This window comes from Lonchura striata, chromosome 17 (genome assembly GCF_046129695.1).
Source record: "Lonchura striata isolate bLonStr1 chromosome 17, bLonStr1.mat, whole genome shotgun sequence".
NCBI classification, from domain to species: domain Eukaryota; kingdom Metazoa; phylum Chordata; class Aves; order Passeriformes; family Estrildidae; genus Lonchura; species Lonchura striata.
Genome location: NC_134619.1, coordinates 577268 through 597875, shown reverse-complemented (window position 1 = coordinate 597875; position 20608 = coordinate 577268). Strand labels below are relative to the sequence as shown.

Genomic DNA, 20608 nt, shown 5'->3' with positions numbered 1-20608 from the left:
TCGGTCCGCCCCAGGCCCGGCACGGGGGGAGCAGGGCCCGGAGCCGCGGGGCCCGGCTGGGGGAGAGCTGGGCCTGGCCGGAGCCCCGGCACGGGGGGAGCGGGGCCCGGAGCCGCGGGGCCCGGCTCGGGGAGAGCTGGGCCTGGCCGGAGCCCCGGCACGGGGGGAGCGGGGCCCGGAGCCCGGCCGCAGCCCCTGCCCTGTCACGGGAACGGGCCCGGCCCCGCGCCGGAGCAAGGACTAGGACACGGCCCGTGGTATAAAACAAGAACCAGAACCCCTCGGCCCCGCAGAGAAGCCGGAGTGGCGCCGAAGCCCCTGAGCGGCTTAAGGAAGCACCTGAACAAAAAAGGAACACTTCGTAAAACTTTATTGGTTTATCACTTGATTAAAGCATGGAATATTATAACTATTATACATCGTATTTTCATGTAGAAAACTTTACATAGTTTTTAATATTATATAATTTTGGTATTCTCTCAGAACTCTATACATCCATTGGCAAGGAATAGTCTTTAAATTATTGATAGTAAATGCACTTAATACAGAGATATTAAAACTCAGGCATTTTAAATATGTGAAAACATACATTTTAAACAAAGGTGCTGAAGAAACTGAAGTTACAGATTGAAGGGAGATGCACTTTTGACAGAGTTAACTATTTTTAACATTTTTCCTGAATAGTAAGACTGAGCTAAACTCTGGGGGTTGTCGGCTCTAGTAGTGGACATTGGTTTAGATTGTTCTGTTTAGAATGTGAAGTACCAGACAAGGATAACAAACTCCTGTAGAAACAACCTTTTCCTGGACGGTAAGACACAATAGAAGCAACATGAAGTGAGTTTTTAATCTCCACCAAAGGGAGGGTTTAGGGTTTTCCTTGTTAGCCTCCTCTGCTCCTCCCCTCCCTGGAGACCTGGAATGACTCAAACAGCAAAGCCCACGGAGGCTGCAGGGTTGATGCTCCTACAGTGGGTGAGCTGCAGCTGCAGGGTTGATGCTCCTACAGTGGGTGAGCTGCAGCTGCTCTGCTGCACAGCCCGGCCAAGAGCTGTGTTCTCTCCCTGCCTCCCTCCCTGCACATTCCTGCTCCCGCACAGCCGTGGCGGAACTGCCAGGGCTGAGCTGCACAGGGAGGGATGGAGGTGGGTTTGGCCCTTCCCGATTCGGGAAAAGCCGAAAGTGCTGTGCAGCAAGCTGAACACAGCCTGATTATTGCTGCAGGAACAGGACAGGACTGGGCTCTGACAGTGCAACTGCATCCAGGCCCCTTCTCCTCCCTGCACTGCAGACCCAGATGCTTTGTAACTGCTATAAATACAACAAAAGCTTTTCTTAAGAACCGTCTCAGACCAAAGGCTGAAGGGAAGCATGGATTAAATATCCTCATCCTATGTGCAGAGAGAGACTACAAATGCTGCCCCTTACAGTAAAGGAAGCCCGTGAAGCAACTGTGAAGTCATTTAAGACCTCAAAATTGAGACTTTTTCCAAGGCATGACTGTAGGGCTTTCAAACATGCAGCTGGGCTAGGTGTGTCTGATGGGACATGAGGGAACACATTCAATGAGGCAGTGACACATTCCAAATCTGAAAAATAATGGTTCAAATATTTTCCTTAGGACTACCTAGGACCAGATGAAAAGGAATAGCATATTATTACAGATTTAAATAGAATTAAAATAAATACTTCATTTTCTGCAGTACCCAATTGCAGTGACATTCCCAGGGAATGAGCAGCTACAGGAGATGCAAACACACAAAAGGATATTTCAAATGCAGCAAGGTAAATACCAGCGTTGCGTATTTTTTCAGGCTTCTCCTCTTGTTACATACAGCCATTCACTCCCTTCTACTAAACAGCAGTGTATAGATTTAACCTAAAGGGCATTTAAAAGTCAAAGAGCCACAACTATCACTCTTCTTTGGTTAAAAATAAAAAGTAAGAATAAATTGTGAAAGCTTTGTCACTACTACTGACTGTAAAACCTTTCCCAAACAATGCTTACACAGGACAAACTGATGTATTGAGGAGCACCATAAAAAACCTTTGGAAAAATATCACAAAAAACAACAAAAACCTCAAACAACCAAAAAAACCCTCCAAAGACAGCACATTCCCAGCAGCTCAGAGCAGCATATCCCAGGACAACCTCACCTGTGGCCATCCTACCAGGAAAGTCAACTCAAAAAACAAAATAATGTTATACACTTAGTTCCATTCAAGTAGGTAGGTTGTTGCTGTTCGTTGGTTTGTTTTTTTCTTTAAATACTGTTAATATTTTAGATTTGCTACTCTGGATAGCACAGCAGCTAATACTACTTTGCATTAATTTAGGAAGTGGAGCCTCTCCTCCCATCCTGCCATACTTTCCTGGTTTAGAAATGTCTTGAAACTTGAAATTTAAAATTATTTCAAAGGTCAAGACAGCATCCTGTCATAGAAACATTGTCACAGAAACCTGTTGCATTTCAAGGAAAGAAAGAAATCTCTCTTGGGCAAGCAAAGCTGTGGTGTCATGTCACATTTTGCTTCACAGAAGTCCTTCAAAGCACAGAATTATGCTGTTAATTTAAAGCATGTGAATGAACTTGTTTAATTTTGCTAGAGCAGTTTTTTTGAAATTCAGGGTTTTTAGATGCCACTAGGAACCAAGTGTTAAAAACAAAAATCATTTGAATAAAATGACAAATTAGAACTTGTCTCTGAATCTGCAGATCTAGAGACCAACTTGTGTTAAGGATTGGACTTACTGCTAAGCAGTCACCATTACTGCTAAATTATATTCAAGGGTCAAAAAGGTGAGTTTATTTCTTCTGAGCCTTGTTTCTGATGTTCCTGTTTATGCTCTATGATCTGCCAATGTATGAAATGAAAAGGAAAGCCTTTTCTTTTTATAAATGCCTTTAACTCAAGCCTAATAAGCTAAAGGAATAGATGCTATTGGTGCTCCTGATGTAAAATCTCCCATAAAACTAAGTCTCAGAAGATGCAGTACTGATATTAAAAAAAATTACATAATTTGCTAAACAGGAGGAAAACCTTCTCCGAATATCCTCCAGGCTGTCCACTTCAATAGCCCAGTGCCCTGCCTGGCCTGGTCCTGGACATAAAGGAAAACCCAAAGGGGTCTCGGGTGGTCATTGGCCACCACAGTCAGGTTTATTATGAACACTTGCCAACATCACGAGGCTACACAAATACAGCCATTAGTTCCAAGGGGCATAACTTCTGTGGAGAGATACAGCTGATTTATCAGCTCTAGCTGGGATGAAAGACTGAGCAGTGCATAAAAGACTCAAAGAGACATACTGGATCATACAAATGATTAGCATTGAAACAAAGAGACTGCACACCTACTGTATTGACTCTGTAAGCAATACTTTAAATAAAACTGCTGACACTTCCGTAGGATGGACAGAACAGGATTACTTTCCTCGTTCCCAAATGCCACTGTGGTAAGAAGAACTTGCTCCTGTGGTGATACACCAGGGTCCCATTTGCCCCATCCCCTTCAGTCCCTCTCTGGACACAGCTTTCCGTACAGTAGCAGCCTCACTGCCAGGGGGGCAGGGTGGTGCCAGCCGCGCGTGCCGGCTCGCCCGCGGCGCAGATGTCGAACACCGCCCCGATGCGCAGGAAGAACCTGCGCAGCACCGCCCGCAGCTCGGGGATCAGGTCGAACTGCATGATCTCACACAGGTACGGGTAATAGGCCGAAGCGTGTGCCCTGAACTGGCCAAGATACAGAAACAGAACGTCACTCTCGATTGCTAGAGCAAAAGAAAAGTGTTGACACATTCATGGCTAGAGCAACTTGTTAAAGCACCAGGTCTCACCCAAGCCCTCCCCAGGGCCCAAGGGCTCCGTGTTGTTTGTGGCAGCAGCACACTCAGGGCGAGCTTTGGTTTTACCCCCTAAACCGAGTCAGGGTTTGTGATTTCTCAGCCCACAGGTAATACCAGAGTCTATTTGTAGCAACATGAATATTTGGTTTTCTTCAAAAGAGCCAAGATCCTGAAAATTATTCTTGCCATTGCGGTCAAGGAAACTGGAATTCCAATTTTACCATTCCTGTGCAGCTGTAATACAGCATAAGAGTGTCCCTTCCTGCACACTCATTGTGGTTTTATATGAAAGCTGTTCAGTAATGCTATCTGCATTCCCACGCAACTGGGAATTGCATGGATGCAGCCCCATTTCCACAATGCAGAATGCCTGCAGACAGGGGAGCTGCCACTGCTGTACTGCACAGAAAGCGCTCACTATGAGGAACCGCCCACCTCCAATCTGGACAGAAAGAAATAAAGACTGAATTCAGGCTGAAAAAGGAATTAAAAACATACCCAAATGCAGACATTACTTCCAGCCTTTCTTACCTTTTCATCACTGATTTTTAGTGTTTTTGTTAAAAGCAACAGCAGGAGATTGGTCCAGGCTTCTCTGTGGCTTTCTGAGTTGACAGTAATAAAATATGCCAGGGCTTCGCTGCACACACTACAGAGATGGCACAGTTCACACAAAGCATAGAGAAAACCCTTATAAAGTTTTTGCTTACATGCTGTTTGTCCTCTTAGTGTACTTTGTTTGCAAGCAAGATGCACTTCCATGGGAAAGTTTTCAATCACATGCAACAAATTTAACTACACAAATTTATTTTTTCCGGTACAGGAATTGTTCCAGGTAACTGAACTGAAATACTTTTCATATAACTGAATGGAAATACTTGATGACAGAGACGGAAAAGGAAAATTAATCTGCCTGATAAACATTTTGTAATTGAAGTGCTGTCACTTTCAACCTGCAAACATTATTTCCTCACCCTGACATTGGGACAGCTTAGGCAACAGCACCTCGAGAGAGCTCTCCCTCCAAATTTGGACTGGTTTAATAAAGATCTGCACAGCTCAGCATCACACATTAAGGAAGAATTATTATTTTATTAATAAATTTTTGATCCCTGCTGCAGATTGTCAACACAAGGTACAAACTGTACTACTTACTAAGGTTATTTTCAGGACACTTTTAATTAAAGAAGGACTAAACAGATTAACATGTCCATACATGCTGATAGATCAGTATCCACTGTATTAGTACTAAGAGCAATCTGGAAGATCTTCATATTTGATAAGAGACTAGTACTTCCGACTTTTATGTACCAACTCACCAAAATCTCTTTTTATATTAATTTAGAGCTATTTTCTACATTTGTTTAAATTCCAGGTGTACAGCAGCTTATACTGCACTCTTTTTCAATTAGTGCATCCTCCTATACACCTCTATTACTATGTACTCAGCCGGGAAAACTATTCAGCCACTACCACTTGCATAAAGAAAAGCCTATGTCAGGCAAGAAGGTGCTCCACCTATGCCGGGCAGATTGCTTCCTCCCTGCTAAGTGAACTTTGGGTGCAGAGTGGCCACCCCTCCCCGTCCCACCTGAGCAGCCGCTGCTGGACCGCGTCCCAGGCCTCTCGCCGGCTCTCGTCCACATACATCCGGAACAGGATCCTCAGGCAGCATGCCAGGCTGCTGGTCTCTTGTTTTAAGAGATTGGGTTTGGATTTACCCTTGAACCCTAGAAATTAGTCCCACACAGGACAAGAGGGAACATCCAAAGCTGGTGTTACTAGCCAAAAATAAATTTTATCAACAAAATCTGCACTAGTAACCAGTAATGATTTCTTGTCCAGACAGTATTTCCTCCTCCTTGATTTTGACTGAGTTCTCATTTATTTATAAAGATACTAAACTACAGCAGTACCAGCTGTGCAGCTCTACTTTAATCAAAAAAAGCAGATAATTTAGCAAACAGAATTACTCAAGTCATCAGGAAGGAGACTAGCAATAAAAGCATGCAACTGTCCAATAAACTTTAAAGGTGATTGCAATGGCACATTGTTGTGTCATGATACTTAAAGCTAGAAGTGTAGTCCAGCATTTTTATGAAATAAAAATAAAAGCCTCACCTGCTCTCCATAACACAGTTCGCTGCTCGTAATTTGAATTAAAGGCTTTTGAAAATGAGTGAGACTCTTGCAGACAATCCAGTAACTTAAAAAGGTGATGTGAAGACATATATTTATACATTCCTTGGTCTTCTGTGTCAATGTGGATAACTGCATCCAGTGTGTCTCGCTGAAGAGCAGGGTGAGAGGGACACAGAGAGAGAGAGGGCACATGCTGTAAACTCCAGTAACTCTAATTCCATTTATAGTGCAATGCAGTAGAAGTGCACTACAACACAGCAAGGTAGTCCTGTCAAAGATCATAGCTGTACTCTTCTTAATGGGGTACTTGAGAAGAGAGAAGTTATGATCTATCCTAGTTACTGATAAGAAAATAAAACTCAAAGAGCGAGGGAAAACATTGAAACATTGCAGTCAATTACAGCAATATGGTAGAGAACATTTCCTCTTCTCTAGAAGCTGACTGGTACGTCTGTTGAATTCTGAAAACATCAAAATGAACAACAAAAACAGTGTGGGTTTAAATGTTGCCTACTGTAGAAATTCCCCATCTTTGGCTCATGTCAAATTTAATTAAATTGGTCAATATTTTTAGCTCACTTCACTCACTTAACTATAACATCCCCAAAACACTACCTGAATGTACTAGCCAGAACTTCCAGCTTATGGCTTTATTAACAGAGCTACCATGCACTACTACCCAGAATAAGAACTTGCAGGGACAGGGACATCTCTGAGGTTGGCAATTAATGAAATCTTGACCATTGACCTTGCTGAAGTTCAACTTTTGCAAGATTTCCTGTGCAAACATCCAGAGACTGAGCAGAGCCTCAGCTGTGGCTAAAAGACAACACTCAGTCTAATGAGCAGAAATTAATGCTTTCTCCGAAACAAACAAAACCAATTTTGGTAGTATGTATTCATGATTAAAAACAACTATAATCTATTACATTGATAATAAAAATTGAAGTAATATAATACAATCCTACAACAGACAGACCCCAGGCAGCACTGGAGGCAGACAAAAAAAATCACAACTTAAAGAGTAGTTTACACACACATTCAGGGTAATGCTAAAAATCAGAAGAAGGCTCTATTTTGTGAACATGTCAGAACATTCCATAGTTTGTACTTTACTGCCACCAAGGTTATAAGTAAGTCTGATGGTACCTGAGCTGCAGCCATGTGCTCAGCATCTTCCTTCTTGCTTGTTGCTGGATAGAACACTATGTTGTCAATGGTCTGTATCAACTCCAGCTGTACCACACACTTGATCAGGAGGCCAGCAAATAGTTTTTGGTCTAATGAAATGGAGCAACACAAGTCTCAGAAGCAATTCATGATGATCCATTTACAGCAGGCTAGCAAAATACGACATTCCTCTTAATAATTCTATATTTAGTAATCCTGTGAATTATCTTCTAAAGAGAAAATCTCACTGCAAGGCATAAACATAAATTGCAAAGACTTATCTCAAGTTTAACTGCTCCAAAACTTTCTGTAGAGAGCTACAGAAATTAATTAAGACTGGCTATAAAGGTGCATTGAAAAAGCTTGTATGTTTTCCTTACTTGTGTAAGGACCACCTTTCCAGCTCTCATCTGTTGGATTGGAATATTGGCTTTGTCCTCTTTCAGAAGCATTTTTATCCATGCTGCTTAAAGACTGGTGATCTAGGTCCAAATCCTAGAAGAGAGTGCAGAGCAATTCCAGCAATCCAAAACACTACACACCAAATACAATCTACTATCAATTAATTGTCAAGAGTATTGACTACAACAAATATTTCAAAAGCTAACCTAACAAAAAACTCTTCATGTCAGTTTATCACCCTGAATTAACTCTTACCAAGTGTTTTTCAGATGAATCTTCCTCCATTCCTACAGGCTTCCATGTCAGCAAGCTTCACAGAGTAAAGAAACAAAACAACAACAAAAGATCAAACAAAAAATAAAACAAAACCGAAAAAGACCAAAAAGTGTAAATATTGTTGCTTTAGAATTTGGTATCAATACAAGAATTAAACTTATAAACTTACACATGAGGAATAGTTGTTTTGAAGATTTCTAGCATACAATTGCATGTCTGGCCCCAGACTTCAGGGCTGAATTTCTGTCCATTGAGTATTACCAGGTTTTCTAGGCAGTTTGTACCTGATCGTGCCAACTGCTCATTATCTGCAAAACACGTTCCATATTTATCAACTTCTACAATATCAAGGAAAAATTAAGTAGTCCCTATTACTGCTTCATTAAAAATTTTTAGCAATACTGTGAAATGCACAGTCTCTTGGCTCAAAGCCTACCTATACAATATGTTACAACAATATGAAGCTGAAGAACCTACTGAATTAAAAAAAAGAGTTTCAAAATAGCCTTCATGAGATGGAAGAGGTGGAAGTCCAACCAGGGAAGATACAAGACAGGGCAGAGGCAAAAGGGAAGCACAGAGTGAGAAAAAGGAAGGAAAAGCAGCAATCAGAAACTTAGGATTTACTGCAAGATCGTCCCCCATATTCCATGGTAGTAACATGCAGGATTTCAGGTGTAAGACTTGGAGCCAGAAAGAAAACATGTTCTTTACAAAGCTGTATTTAGAAGTACTCGCTGAGTGGCAGAAGGGGGGGAAGCAGGTGCCAGAAAATAAGAAAAAAGAAAAATAATCAGAATGCATGCACATATCTATATGTGTAAACAAAGGAGGTAATGTATCACTGCAGTCAAACCACAAAAGGTTATTGGCAGAAGGTTCAGGAGATCGACACTGTTCTCCAAAAGCTTTTGCTGTGTCACAGAAATACCATGAGCCCCTTATGAACACAGTAACAAAAAAGTTGCCTAAGTCAATAAAAAGATTGATGCTCAGATATTCAAGATACTGCATCAATCTACTGCAACACATATTGTCATAATGGGAACTTCCATTCTTCAAAAATTCAGTTAACCTTCCCCTTCTTAAGTAATGGACATTTAAAACTACATTTAATCAAAAGGTACAGGTAAATAAGGTACCTTGTTTTACACACCAGTGTAACTGTGCAAGTATGTCAGGAAGAAGGATCTCATGCAAAGCTTCATAGAACTGTGTGAACACGTCACAGATAGCATAAAGGGCGTGGTTGCACGTCGTGGTCATCCACTCTGATTTCTGGGACAGAAAATGTAAAGTCTTTTGTTTTATGGGGATTCTTCCATGATGACAACACTTTGCTTACACATGGCTGGTCAACAAGAGACAGCTCTGAGGAGAGAACTCCGAACTAAAGCCTCATGACCACAGATGTCTTGTCAGAAGCACTTAGTTGGCCACATGAACACTGGTCAGAAAATTGCACATGTTCACAACAGAGGGAGAACATTCTCCCTGAAAAGAATCAGATGGACACTCACACAGGTCACTGGATACTGTGGCAAGTTTCATTCATGCCACAGAATTTGAAGGAATATAGAATATGTTTAGTTAAGTATGGGGCAGTATGGGGTGTCAGTAGAAAGTGCTGACTCAGATGTGCAAGTTCTTAAAAATACTAACTCTAGGGCATGTTTGCTTTTTAGTTTTTTGGGTTTTTTTTTGTTTTACCTCTGTTTGTTGCTCAGGGAGTTTCATATTATCAAAAATCCGAAACACAATTCTAAACAGGTCTTGCCACCAGTGCTTTTCAAAAGTATGGCCGTAACTCTTCATGATTTCAAACATCACTGTTAAGCCTCTATAAACAAACCCAAACAAGCATTGGAACAGATGTTAAAATTTGTTCCTGTGATATCTTCACTGAATTAATTAAAATAAAAGAAAAAAGGAAAACAATGAAAGCTTAATTACCTTGTACGAACATCTAACTTGCAACGATTGATGATACAAGAAAGTTCAAACAAAATAGGAAACCATCCTCTGACCCATACTCTGTCCCCAGGAGCCACATTCATGTCATCACTTGTGTATTCTCTTAATACCTTGAAGATCAGTAGGAAAAAAGGTTTAAAGAAAAAATTATCTCAGAAATCATTGTATGTGACAAATTTAGATACTACCAGTGGTACAGACAAACTTGGAAAGTTGGCTTAGTTCCTACTATAACACTCCAATTCTGCGAAATGTAAGTATAGCACTGAGATGTAGCTATTTGCAAAAATACTAGAAAATAATCTATGGAAATAAATACTTTAATCTGTTTTTATTTCAGTCCAGGTAAAGGCCTTAGAAGTTGCTGAGGTTTGGACTTCTTAGAAAGCAACTTAAACAGTGACAGATAACTGTTACAGCAATACACGTAACAAGGAAATCTAAAATTGGCAGAAACCAGTTCTACAAGTCTCTGGTACATTGAAGGCAGCATGCACTAAGATGCAACTGCAGTGTAATGCCAGGCACTCCTCAGCCAGTGATTAATGCATTCAGTAGTCACACAACAGACTGATGGAGAAGAATACACATTTTTAACCAACTGAACTAGACATAACTAGGGCGACAGAACTGGAAGCACTGCTTTCCAAGTCATCTTAACACCACAAAAACAAAGAAACAAAGACTATTTAATTCAGTTATTTCCCATTTGGACTTAAAAGACTTAACATTACTTAACTAGCTCTAGTTTACTGCTCACATAATACCAAAATTTCTCCTAACTGAATGATTAGGATTAATCCTTCAATTAAAAGAGCTTTTTAATTAACAGAGCTTTCATACTCAAACTTCAATTTCAAGTGTTTGAACACAAACACTTGCAATTGAAATTTGAGCATGAAAGCTCTTAGTAGATTAATCTCCATTTAACAGTAGAAGAGTATGAAAATGCAGCAGGGGCAAAAATTCAAATGTACCTGTGGTCTTTCCGAGACATATTTTGCACAATAGCGAATAAGCCTGATGGCTTCCATGCTGGTGTCTGGGAAGGCAACGTTACAGGCAAACTCAGAGAGGCATTTTACTGCATCCTGAAATGAGTCAATTGCTGCTGGAAAATGCTGCTGAAAAATATTTGCTGTGAAGAACAAACAAATACATTTTTAAAATTTAGTGATATTAAAATCCATAGATAAACTGCATCAATCTAGGCATGTCACCCATGGCATACTGCTACGGAACAGACAAACACAAAAGGACCAGATCTTCTACATTAAAAATGGTTCTTTGCCCTCTCTTGCATCCTTCCCTGTCCCACCTCACCAACCACATTGCCAAGTTCTACAGCAGAGTATCTGCATGTAGTTTGTCCTGTCCACAGCATTCAGGAGACTTAAAGGGTGTGATGCAGCTGCAGAGTTTAAACAGCCTAGCTGCAAGGCTGTGTGTTTACTTGCCTGGAAATACAAAAGCCTTATTCTGATGAGCCTTTAGAAGCAGACTCACAGCAGCCAGGCTAATTTGGGTGCATGCATCTGTCAAGCATTACTTACTAACTATGTGTGCTGTAGTCTGAAAGGCCAGCTCTACAATATTCCCATCATGGTCTGATGCTGCTTGATGAAAAACAGCAAAGATATTTTTCCAGCCTGAACGAATGTTACCAGCTTGGGAGTTCACCATCTGAGCAATGCAGCGGATCACCATGTCTCGAATAGTCGGAGATCTTAAAAAAAAAAGAGAAAGGAAAGCAAGACTACTTTACACTGGCACAAAGTAACTCCCCCACTTCCCTGTAGGTAACCATGACCCATACTGTTGCAGAGGATAGATAGATATGATTGTTATCTTAGCTAGCCGAATGTTACACCATACCAAGTGACATCCTTAAAGGACTAAAGCTAAAGCAGAAATTGCTGTGCCTCACACCTGTTTTTCTTCATAATATGCTCAAAAGGCCTTAGGAAGTCTTTCTGGAAGCGGAAGTTGGCTAACTCTCCCTTCTCAAGAAATTTCATTGACAGCTGCCTTAATGAGTCTACAGCAAAGATGGCAACATCTTCGTTAGGGTTACACCCAACCTAGAAGAAAAGCATATTTTCAAACATTTATCAGTTAATGTGTAATTTATATGACAGATTCCATCTCAAGTTCCATCTCAGCCCACTAAACACTGCTAGCACATTCTAGTGTTCTGATACTTGGGAAAGAAGGGGTTCTTGCTGAAGGGGACTTTATGTCATTTCATCCATCTAAACAGACCCGTGGATTTTGAATGCATCAAGCAGAAATGTAATAGCCAGCTAGATGCTAAAATTAAAATACAGTACAATACAATAAAATAAATGGAATCTTAGGTTAAAAAATCCCATCCTAACATGATTCAATTTCCTAAGCAAAACAACTGTTGTTAAAGAATCACCTGTGTACATTTTAGAGGAAAACTAACTTGGCATTTTATCCAAGGAAAAGACAAAGAAAAATCACAAAAATACCAAATCCTATAATGAAGATTATATAAGTAAAGATCATTCCTATAAACATTTCTGTTTGTACACTTTAGATTTTTAAATAGGTGCTTCTTTTAAGTTCCTTGAATGGATTTTTTTTTTCAATATCAGAGTTTAAGCCACTAACAACACAGAAGGGAAAAGTTGATTAAAGAAGTCCCACTATTTATGCACCTTGTGTAACTAGATTTTAAAAAATACCTTATTGAAGTGATCCCCAATCACATGCCAAATCCTCGACCACTGCAGCCTGATGCGGTTCATGTTGTAGTAGGAGATCTCCACGATCTTTTGCAGGCTGAACATGCGCGGGTGGTGCGGGGACGCCAGCTCGTCCATGGACACAGCACACAGCCACCGCACAAAGTCAACTGCACGGGAGAAGGCTGCTGTGAGCCAGGCTGCTCCTGTGCCAGGGGCCCTGGAACCCAGCATACATACCTATGGCATTCCCGTCCAGCCTCGTGGAGCCCGTGAAAATCCTACAACAAACACAGGAGTTGAATTGCAGCTGCACATCCACAGGAACCGATTACAGCTCAGTGCTGCAGCAAAAGGTCAGCACATCTGGAGGTACTTCACAGTTCTCCATGCCATGAACTCTGCACCCCGTGTATTCTTGCTCCTTGGCAGCAGTACATGCATCTTTCCTTAGTCTAAGCATCCTCTTTCCTGCACCAAGTCACAGTCTACCATACTCCTGCCCCATTGCAGGAACAGGCACAGGCTCACAAGTTTACCCAGGCCAAGTTATGCTGGAACACTCAATTGGGTGACAGCACATTATATTTCAAGGGGACAATAAACAGACAGAAAGCTTTGCTACAAGACTTTACTGGTTATCAGCCACCTTTGATCTTTATATCCTCTGAGAATATGGTTGGCTGTGGCTGTCAAAAGAGACAGGGGAAAGACTATGGATGCACTGCTGTCCCTTCTTCCCCTTCAGCTGTTCAATCTTGAGAGGAGTTCAGACTGCTGATAGTGGCCCCTATAGAACACTGATAAAGCGAAGAACATTCCCAAATGACCTGAACTTTGATGTGGTAACAGGGTGTTTATAGTTAGGATAAACACTGCAAGTCTGAATATACGATTGTGCAGGCTTGCACCATTGCATCCGTAGTTACTAAGAACTCCCATTCCAACACATAGTTTAGGATAGAAGCACATCTTTAGACTATTTCAGAAGGTCAGATGACAAAGACAACATTTTGAGTAAGAGTGCAGAGGTTACATTCTCAGTACCTGTCCACTGCTACCACCACACTCTGTGAGCTGGTCTCCCCCACAGACTCCTGGATGCTCGCCATGTGCCGTTTGTCAGCCCCACTCCCAACGAGGTTCCCTGCCACAAATTCATTAAAAACAGTATTTGCCATCAGGAAACAATGACTTTATAGTAACTCCAACAGCAAACAAGTAAACAAAGAGAACTGACTACTGTTTCTAGCTACCATGTAATTTATGTGGAGCAGATAATGCCTGTGCTAGATCTATGACAGATTATTAGACGCTAAACATCATATTTATTAGGTTAAGATGATATGATATTGTTAATTAAATTTGGAACAGAGAAAATACCATTTAAAAACATGAATTCTAAGTTAGCTACAAATAGTTAATGCTGAACACAGTTCTGTATTCATTGTAATCATTATTACAGCATTCACTCCAAAGTTTTTTTAAAATTAAATTATTTCCTTAGTGGTTTCGCAAAGATAAGGCAGCTTGCCTTGTCCCTCTAATTTTATACAAAAATCTCAGATTTGTTTCTTGTAAACACTGCAGAAACAATAGGAACTGGAACAGCAAGCCCAACATGTAAAGATAAGAAATTCCTTTGGAAAACCAATTGTCAGCTATTGAAACATCTATTAATTCCTAAAAATAAACAGCTCTTTTTTCTATTAATTAATGTTTTAACAAAAGCATGACTTCGTACAGCAAAACAGTTTTGACAACAACATATTCCAACAAATAAATGTGGAGTAGTTATAAAATAGCTTAACCAATTCCAAAATTACAACAGATTTGGTAATTATAACACATATTGGAATACAGTTTCATTAATTCAACACAGCTTCCCCTGGAAGCAAGTAAGTATATTTGAGTATATTATAACATTGAGGACTCTTTAACATCCTTACTCCACTTGTATGTGCGCCTTTGTGAAGTTCAGGATTAATAATCTTACCTAATCCCAGGCTCATAAACTCTTCTGCAGAGGCATAGCCCTTAATGCTGCCTTCTCTCTCACGCCCAGAACCAGACAAATACCGAGTTTTCACGCCAGTTCCTATGAGCTGTGCCAGTTCCAGCTGGCTAATACATTTCAAGATCTAAAACCAAAAGAAATTTAACACTGTGTTTCTGCACACTACCATATTTTTATTCTTAACATATATTTGTATTTAATATTTATGACCTTCCCAGGTTCTCCAACCATTCAAACAATTTAGGCCATTTTAACAGTTTTGATGGAGCTAAAACATTACTAATAAAACTGAAAATTAAGTTGACTGCATTCAATATTATCAGCCACCATGAATCATTCCAATATAAGAACAAAATAAACAGTGCTCCAAAATCTAACTATTGAAGGATACCTTTTCATTACTTTTTACACCATCAACTTTCAACACTATAAAGATCAGACTGGAGCTGATCTTGTAGAGACTTCATTGCCCTAGAGAGATAAGACTGAAACACTGCAGCTCTCACCACTTGAGTAACAACATTCCAAACTAGACAGTTTAAATGCCAATGCTGTGCTTGCCTCCTCCTTCCTCCCCACAGCCACATCCCTTGGCTGGCACAAGCACCCAGGAGAGTGTGCAGTGAGCCAGGTCTGAGCTATCTGTCAGCTCTAGCACATTTTGGCTCATATCATGTACTCCAAGACTAGAGCCAGAGAACATAATGCAGCAGAAATGCTCCTTTTAGCAACAGCACAGGCTTTAAGAAAATACATATAATCCTGATAGCTCATATTTATCAATCATCCACCAAAGTATTTTAGCCCCAGTTTTTCATGTGCTTATGGTGTACATGTTGTCAAACATTGCACAGACAAGTCTGGACCTGTGAGCTAGAATATTTTTGTTTCCATGAATAAGAATACAATAGTTTATATGAAGAATTTTCTCAAGCCAAATGAAAATTTTTATATCATTTAAATCCTATATCAAATGCAGCCACAAAAACTACAATATTGTCACACAGTTTCCACAGGGTCTTCAAAAAAAAATGCAATCCATTATTTTTATCTACATATTAGAAAAAAAAAACTTTATATAATGCACTTCCTTCACATTTTTGAGCAAGTTCGGGGAGCTGATAGTAGTAGAAAAAACCACATTCACTATTTAATAAGGATTTACCTCATGCCAAGAATTGCCAAGATAGTTGCCATCTGTGTGAGCAACTGTAATGAGTGTCTTAATAGTATCGATGTTCTTCTGTTTCATTTCTGTAATGCTGGAACTGGCAGTCAACAAGGAAAAACGAGCAAGAGCCTGTACATAAGCGTCTCGTTCAAGCTACAGGACAGAGAAACAAGCATGAAAATCAAGTCCCCAAAGAACCAGAGAAAGCAACTTGCCTACAAATTTTCCTTCTATGGATAGCTGGCACTGTTAGAGCACTTTCCAGCTAAATGACAGTAGGATGCCAGCAAATGCTCTTAACAGAAGATCCAACAAAGAAAAGCAGAGTTGATTACATCAAGATTACATCAAGAAAGCATCTTGATTACATCAAGAAAGCAGATGAGACATTTCATCTTCTATGTATAGGCTGTTTGTAATTCTTCACCTGCCTCCCATGGCCCTCAGCAAGAACCAGGCTAAGTGTGGCACCAACCTGCATTCCAAAGATACAGGCTATCCTAATGGCACAGCGAATTCCTTCCAAACACAGGGATGCAACTTCTGGGTCATCACAGTTCTGCAAGCCAACACTGTAAGCTGCCAGCAGTGGAGTCCACACAAGCTAAACAGAGGAAGAAATTAAATTCAGAGGCCGCTTACAACTTTAGCCGAAAACACTGGTTACTGAAGCCAAATATATCCAAAGAGTCCCTCTGTTTCATTAGCAAACTCTTCAGAGTAATTTTCCACTTTTCTTCCCATGCTTTAAACTCTTCATAACAAAGACACAGTGAGAACCTGACACTCACTTTGAACATGGGTCTGACATGATCCAGGTGAGTGGCACTAGTGAAAGGTGCCTTCGCATGGCTCACTGCCTCCATGAGGGCTTTGGCTGTCTTTGCCATTTGCTCCATCTCCAAGTTGTACAACAACCTCCGCTGCTTCTCATTAGCTACGCCTAAGGGGAACAGCACACACAGACATTACTTGCTTTTCTTACAAGAGCATATTCCTTCTCTTCACACTGAGCATCACAAAATGGTAAATAAAGGTATTGCAAATAAAATCTAAAGACAGAAATCTTGCAAAATCTTGGAAGTCAGGAGGCTGCAAGCAAGGAAGTCCAGCACTAAAAACTACACCCAAATTTAAGACTTTATTCTGTACAAAATAACCAATTCGCCCTTTAGTATATAATACATGCTATTACCTAATTGCTCCAAGTCAGAGGTGTATACTCTATTAAGTCATTCTGCCTGTAAAAGTGGATGGAAAATCCTGTGTTTTCTTAGGCTCACAACCCCAAAACAAAAGCCCTCACCACCATGATAACTAAATTAATAACTTACTGCTTCTTTATCCTTATACTACAGAGTGCAACTTCAATTTTCAAGCAAATTAATTTTGTTCCTATTTTGATTGACAAAACTTGCAAACAGCATAAAAGCACTGAGAAAACCACTGTGCTGAAGATTCAGAATTCACTAATTTGAATTAAATTAGTATAAGCTATTCTGAGTAAAAGTAGGGTACAGCTGGGGATAGTGGTTTCTACTGCATGCCACACAAAGGAGCCCTTATTTGGTCTGGATAAGGAGAGGTGTCTGTAGATTATGACAAAATCTCTAATCTCTCTGGTTTTCAAACACTATCACAAAGACTGTGACACCTCCCAGACATTGAATTATGGAAAAAGACAGAAAACCAGCCCAAATCAAGCCCTCACTCTTTGTAGCACATAAAAGCAACTTAACTGCAAAGTAAATTCCCCCTTGAATTATTCCTCACACTTGTGTCTCAAAACCCCTAGAAATCTGGTTTCTAGTGCTGCTCTGCAGTGGTGCCAGAGGCACCTACACAGCTGCTCCCACCACAGAAGGCAATGTTAAATTGCGACTGAGCCAGTTTCGTTCCATATACCTCTACCAACCATTCCAAATGTACTTTATGTATTGCCCCAAGGTATTTTCACAAGGACTCTGCACGCCACTGTGCCATCCCTTAGTTCCTGCCAGAGTTCAAGAGCACTGTGGTCTTCCCAGTTTCTAGCTCCTTCTTACTTGGTTTACTACACTTGGTTGTAATTGCATATTCTTTTGTCTCCTTCATTGCAATTTTCTTTCCTTCTATTTCTTCATAGATTGTGGATAAATACTCTTCTGGCAGGTCTTTACTGTCATTAATTCCTCGATTCATTTTAATGTACTGCTCCTTTGTCATTTTATTTTTTACCTGTAAGAAGGAATAAGTTGGATATCAGATTTTGAATGCAAGATCCAGGGATGTTTGGACCACTGTAAGTTTGGATTTTTAAAATTTCTACCTGTGGACTGTGCAAGTCTGTAGTCAGCATTATAATGGAGTACGCCAAAACATAGGCAGTGTCTGCACTAGCAAATATTGTTTGCCTGAGAGAGGAAAAAACAAAACAGGTTCATGGACTCTCAATTCCCCCTCAATCCATTAGCTCTAGTTCCATATGCAAGAAAAATACCCAGAAGTGCTATGGATTCAACCAAAGAGCCAACAAAGACTGAGCCATCAGAAATGCACCAAACCCTGAGCAGTTTAAAACACAAACAAAAAGGAAGCGGGGCGGGGGGGAGGGGGAAGTGCATCATCTTTGCAATATTGAAAACTAGACTGGGATTTTCAAGTACATTCCCTACCAATTACCCAAAGAACAATAATGTATAATCTTAAAAAAGTTAAATGACAGCTTATTTTTTTACCCAGAGTTTCATAAAGATAGATACAAAACCAACCCACTGATACACCAACTGGACTAAGGAAAGGAAACTAATTAAGCCTGACTAAACTTCAGTGTTTCTTGCATTAGGAACAATAGCAACTTTGCCTATTTGGTATCAAATAACATATACACATTTTGTTCCACATCTAACAGGCAAGAAAAAGCACTGTAACATGCTATTAGTTGCCATGATTTTTTTTTTTTAATTCTAGCCATTTCTATTGCTTAATACAGTTTTTTATACTTGACTGATCTACATTTGTCTAAAATTGTCTCTCTATTAGCTGTTGGATTTTAACATACTTAGGGCTTCCCTTTTCCAGTAATTCCTTTTAGCAAGTACTTAGGATTTAAGGAAATGTCAGCATCAGAATCCTTCCTCTCCACTATCAACAGCAAGATCTCCTCCTCACACAAGCCCTCAGATGTTCCTGGTACAAGCTGAATCAATCCCCTGCCCCTAAGGGCCACACAACAGTACAGCCAGGGAACGTTCCTTGGCCACTGATCTGATAGAAAGGGTTTCAATTACCGTTGGTTGCATTCAATAAATCTAGCAGCAAACTTCTCCATTAATCTATCAATCTTCTGGGCTTCACCTGGCAGACGAAAACCTTCCAGAAATATACGCAGAGCAGAGACAAAGTCTTTTCCACAGAAATCAAGCTGGTCTACGTAGGCATACATCACTTCCTTGTTAAACTTGCTGCTTTCCCCAAGAAATTCCCCTACTTGAGTCTAAAAAACACAAGAGACAGTTATTACTGTGCAATCCAAGTGCCAGTTCTGCAAGAGGGTTTCTATGCCAAGAGTTGCACAGCTGTCAGCCCTGCAAAGCTGACAAGCTGCCGTGTGGGGAGAGCAGCCGAGGGAGGGACAGGGGTCACAGATATGCCCCCTCAGTCTGCATCTTCCTGCCTCCCTCACTGCCAAAGGCAAGATCTGCACGACTGCAGAGCCACAGAAAGCTGAACTGTGCCCAGCTGCACACGCAGCAGAGAATGCTTGGCCACTGCAGCACATGATCCTCCCTTGCTGGCAAGGGACTGCCAGCAACTGACACTGCTGTCTCCCTGCAGCCTCCAGGGACAGACAACATGCACATTCCATTGATGGGGAACCCTCAGCAGCTCACCAGAACACAGGACTTTACTGAGAAGCCTAGGACAGCAAGCAAGCAGCAGGTAGCTGCAGCATTAGGTATGCCCACGAGGAGTCTTGCACGTTCATTTCTCTAAGACATGAAATCCAGAGCAGGGGAACACAGACACCGGGGACAGGGCCAAAGGTACAGGGGCAAGGGTATTAATTGTGCTGCACATAATCTTACAGAGCACAGGCGTTCCTCTTGGTGCAAGAATTGTGCCAGGTCCTCTGTTGTAGTGCCAAGCATCCCCTGCTCCTGTAGATACTGTATTCCTCTCTTTGGCTTTTTATTAAACCTATGCAGACAAAAACACGGGAAAATTGACAAACAATTAAAAATATCAGAGCCTATAAAATTTGAGTTTTACAGAGTCCACATAAATCAAAGATTCTGTGCTGTAGCTCCAAGTCTTTTCTTTCTAGTTAGAAAAAAGTAAAATAATGTGCAACAAATCTATTACCTGTATCACACCACAGGCTCCACCTCATAAGGTAAACCGAGTTGCTGATAACCTTAGAAGCTATTGCTGAAAAACTCCAAAACTCACCTTTTTGAACATGAAAAATGTGAAACTTTACATGAAATGTTTAAAATGTTGTTGTTCAAGACCTTTTTCTAGTATTTACAACATGTAGACTTTCAAATTAATGAAGAAGAAGTAAAGCATAGCTGCACAATGATTTAATTCCTTGAACTCTATTTCAATAAAGGACAACAAATCATGTAAGAGCTCCAAGACAACTGTGTCACTCAAACCAATTTCTCTCTACACGTACACCCTCTTGTGGAGCTCAGCCAGCAAAAAGGAAAGCTGTGAAAACCCCTTCCACTCCACCCAGGATTTTATGAAATTTCTCTTAACTATAACAGCCTCCCGCATTGGTTTTCACAACAGCAGGCAACAGTCTTCAGCATTAATATTAATTTGTAAGTGTCCCTACAGGTGTGACTGTGAGACCATAAGCAACAACATATTTTATTTAAAGTGAACTTTAGTTTTCCTGTCATACTAG

General features: G+C 40.6%; 1 protein-coding gene across 2 annotated transcripts in view; it reads right to left on the bottom strand.

Annotated features, from left to right (window-relative positions):
* Positions 1-352: 352 nt before the first annotated feature.
* Positions 353-20608, bottom strand: part of ARFGEF2 (ARF guanine nucleotide exchange factor 2) — a 34741-nt gene continuing 14485 nt past the window's right edge. The window contains exons 15-39 of one of the 2 annotated variants that reach the window (XM_021539221.2): positions 19779-19890; positions 18981-19186; positions 18020-18104; positions 17757-17928; positions 16503-16654; positions 16187-16315; positions 15706-15864; positions 14520-14664; positions 13571-13670; positions 12764-12804; positions 12524-12693; positions 11742-11893; positions 11366-11538; positions 10790-10950; positions 9792-9922; positions 9549-9678; positions 8981-9116; positions 8008-8146; positions 7818-7872; positions 7541-7655; positions 7140-7270; positions 5970-6138; positions 5440-5578; positions 4380-4497; positions 353-3735 (exon numbers count right to left, since the gene is read on the bottom strand). In XM_021539221.2, coding sequence (XP_021394896.2) covers positions 3556-3735; positions 4380-4497; positions 5440-5578; positions 5970-6138; positions 7140-7270; positions 7541-7655; positions 7818-7872; positions 8008-8146; positions 8981-9116; positions 9549-9678; positions 9792-9922; positions 10790-10950; positions 11366-11538; positions 11742-11893; positions 12524-12693; positions 12764-12804; positions 13571-13670; positions 14520-14664; positions 15706-15864; positions 16187-16315; positions 16503-16654; positions 17757-17928; positions 18020-18104; positions 18981-19186; positions 19779-19890 — 3400 coding nt within the window. In that variant the 3' untranslated portion in view covers positions 353-3555. Of the gene's footprint in view, positions 3736-4379; positions 4498-5439; positions 5579-5969; positions 6139-7139; positions 7271-7540; positions 7656-7817; positions 7873-8007; positions 8147-8980; positions 9117-9548; positions 9679-9791; positions 9923-10789; positions 10951-11365; positions 11539-11741; positions 11894-12523; positions 12694-12763; positions 12805-13570; positions 13671-14519; positions 14665-15705; positions 15865-16186; positions 16316-16502; positions 16655-17756; positions 17929-18019; positions 18105-18980; positions 19187-19778; positions 19891-20608 lie in introns of those variants that run through there. The other variant, XM_077786970.1, reaches the window with a different exon arrangement.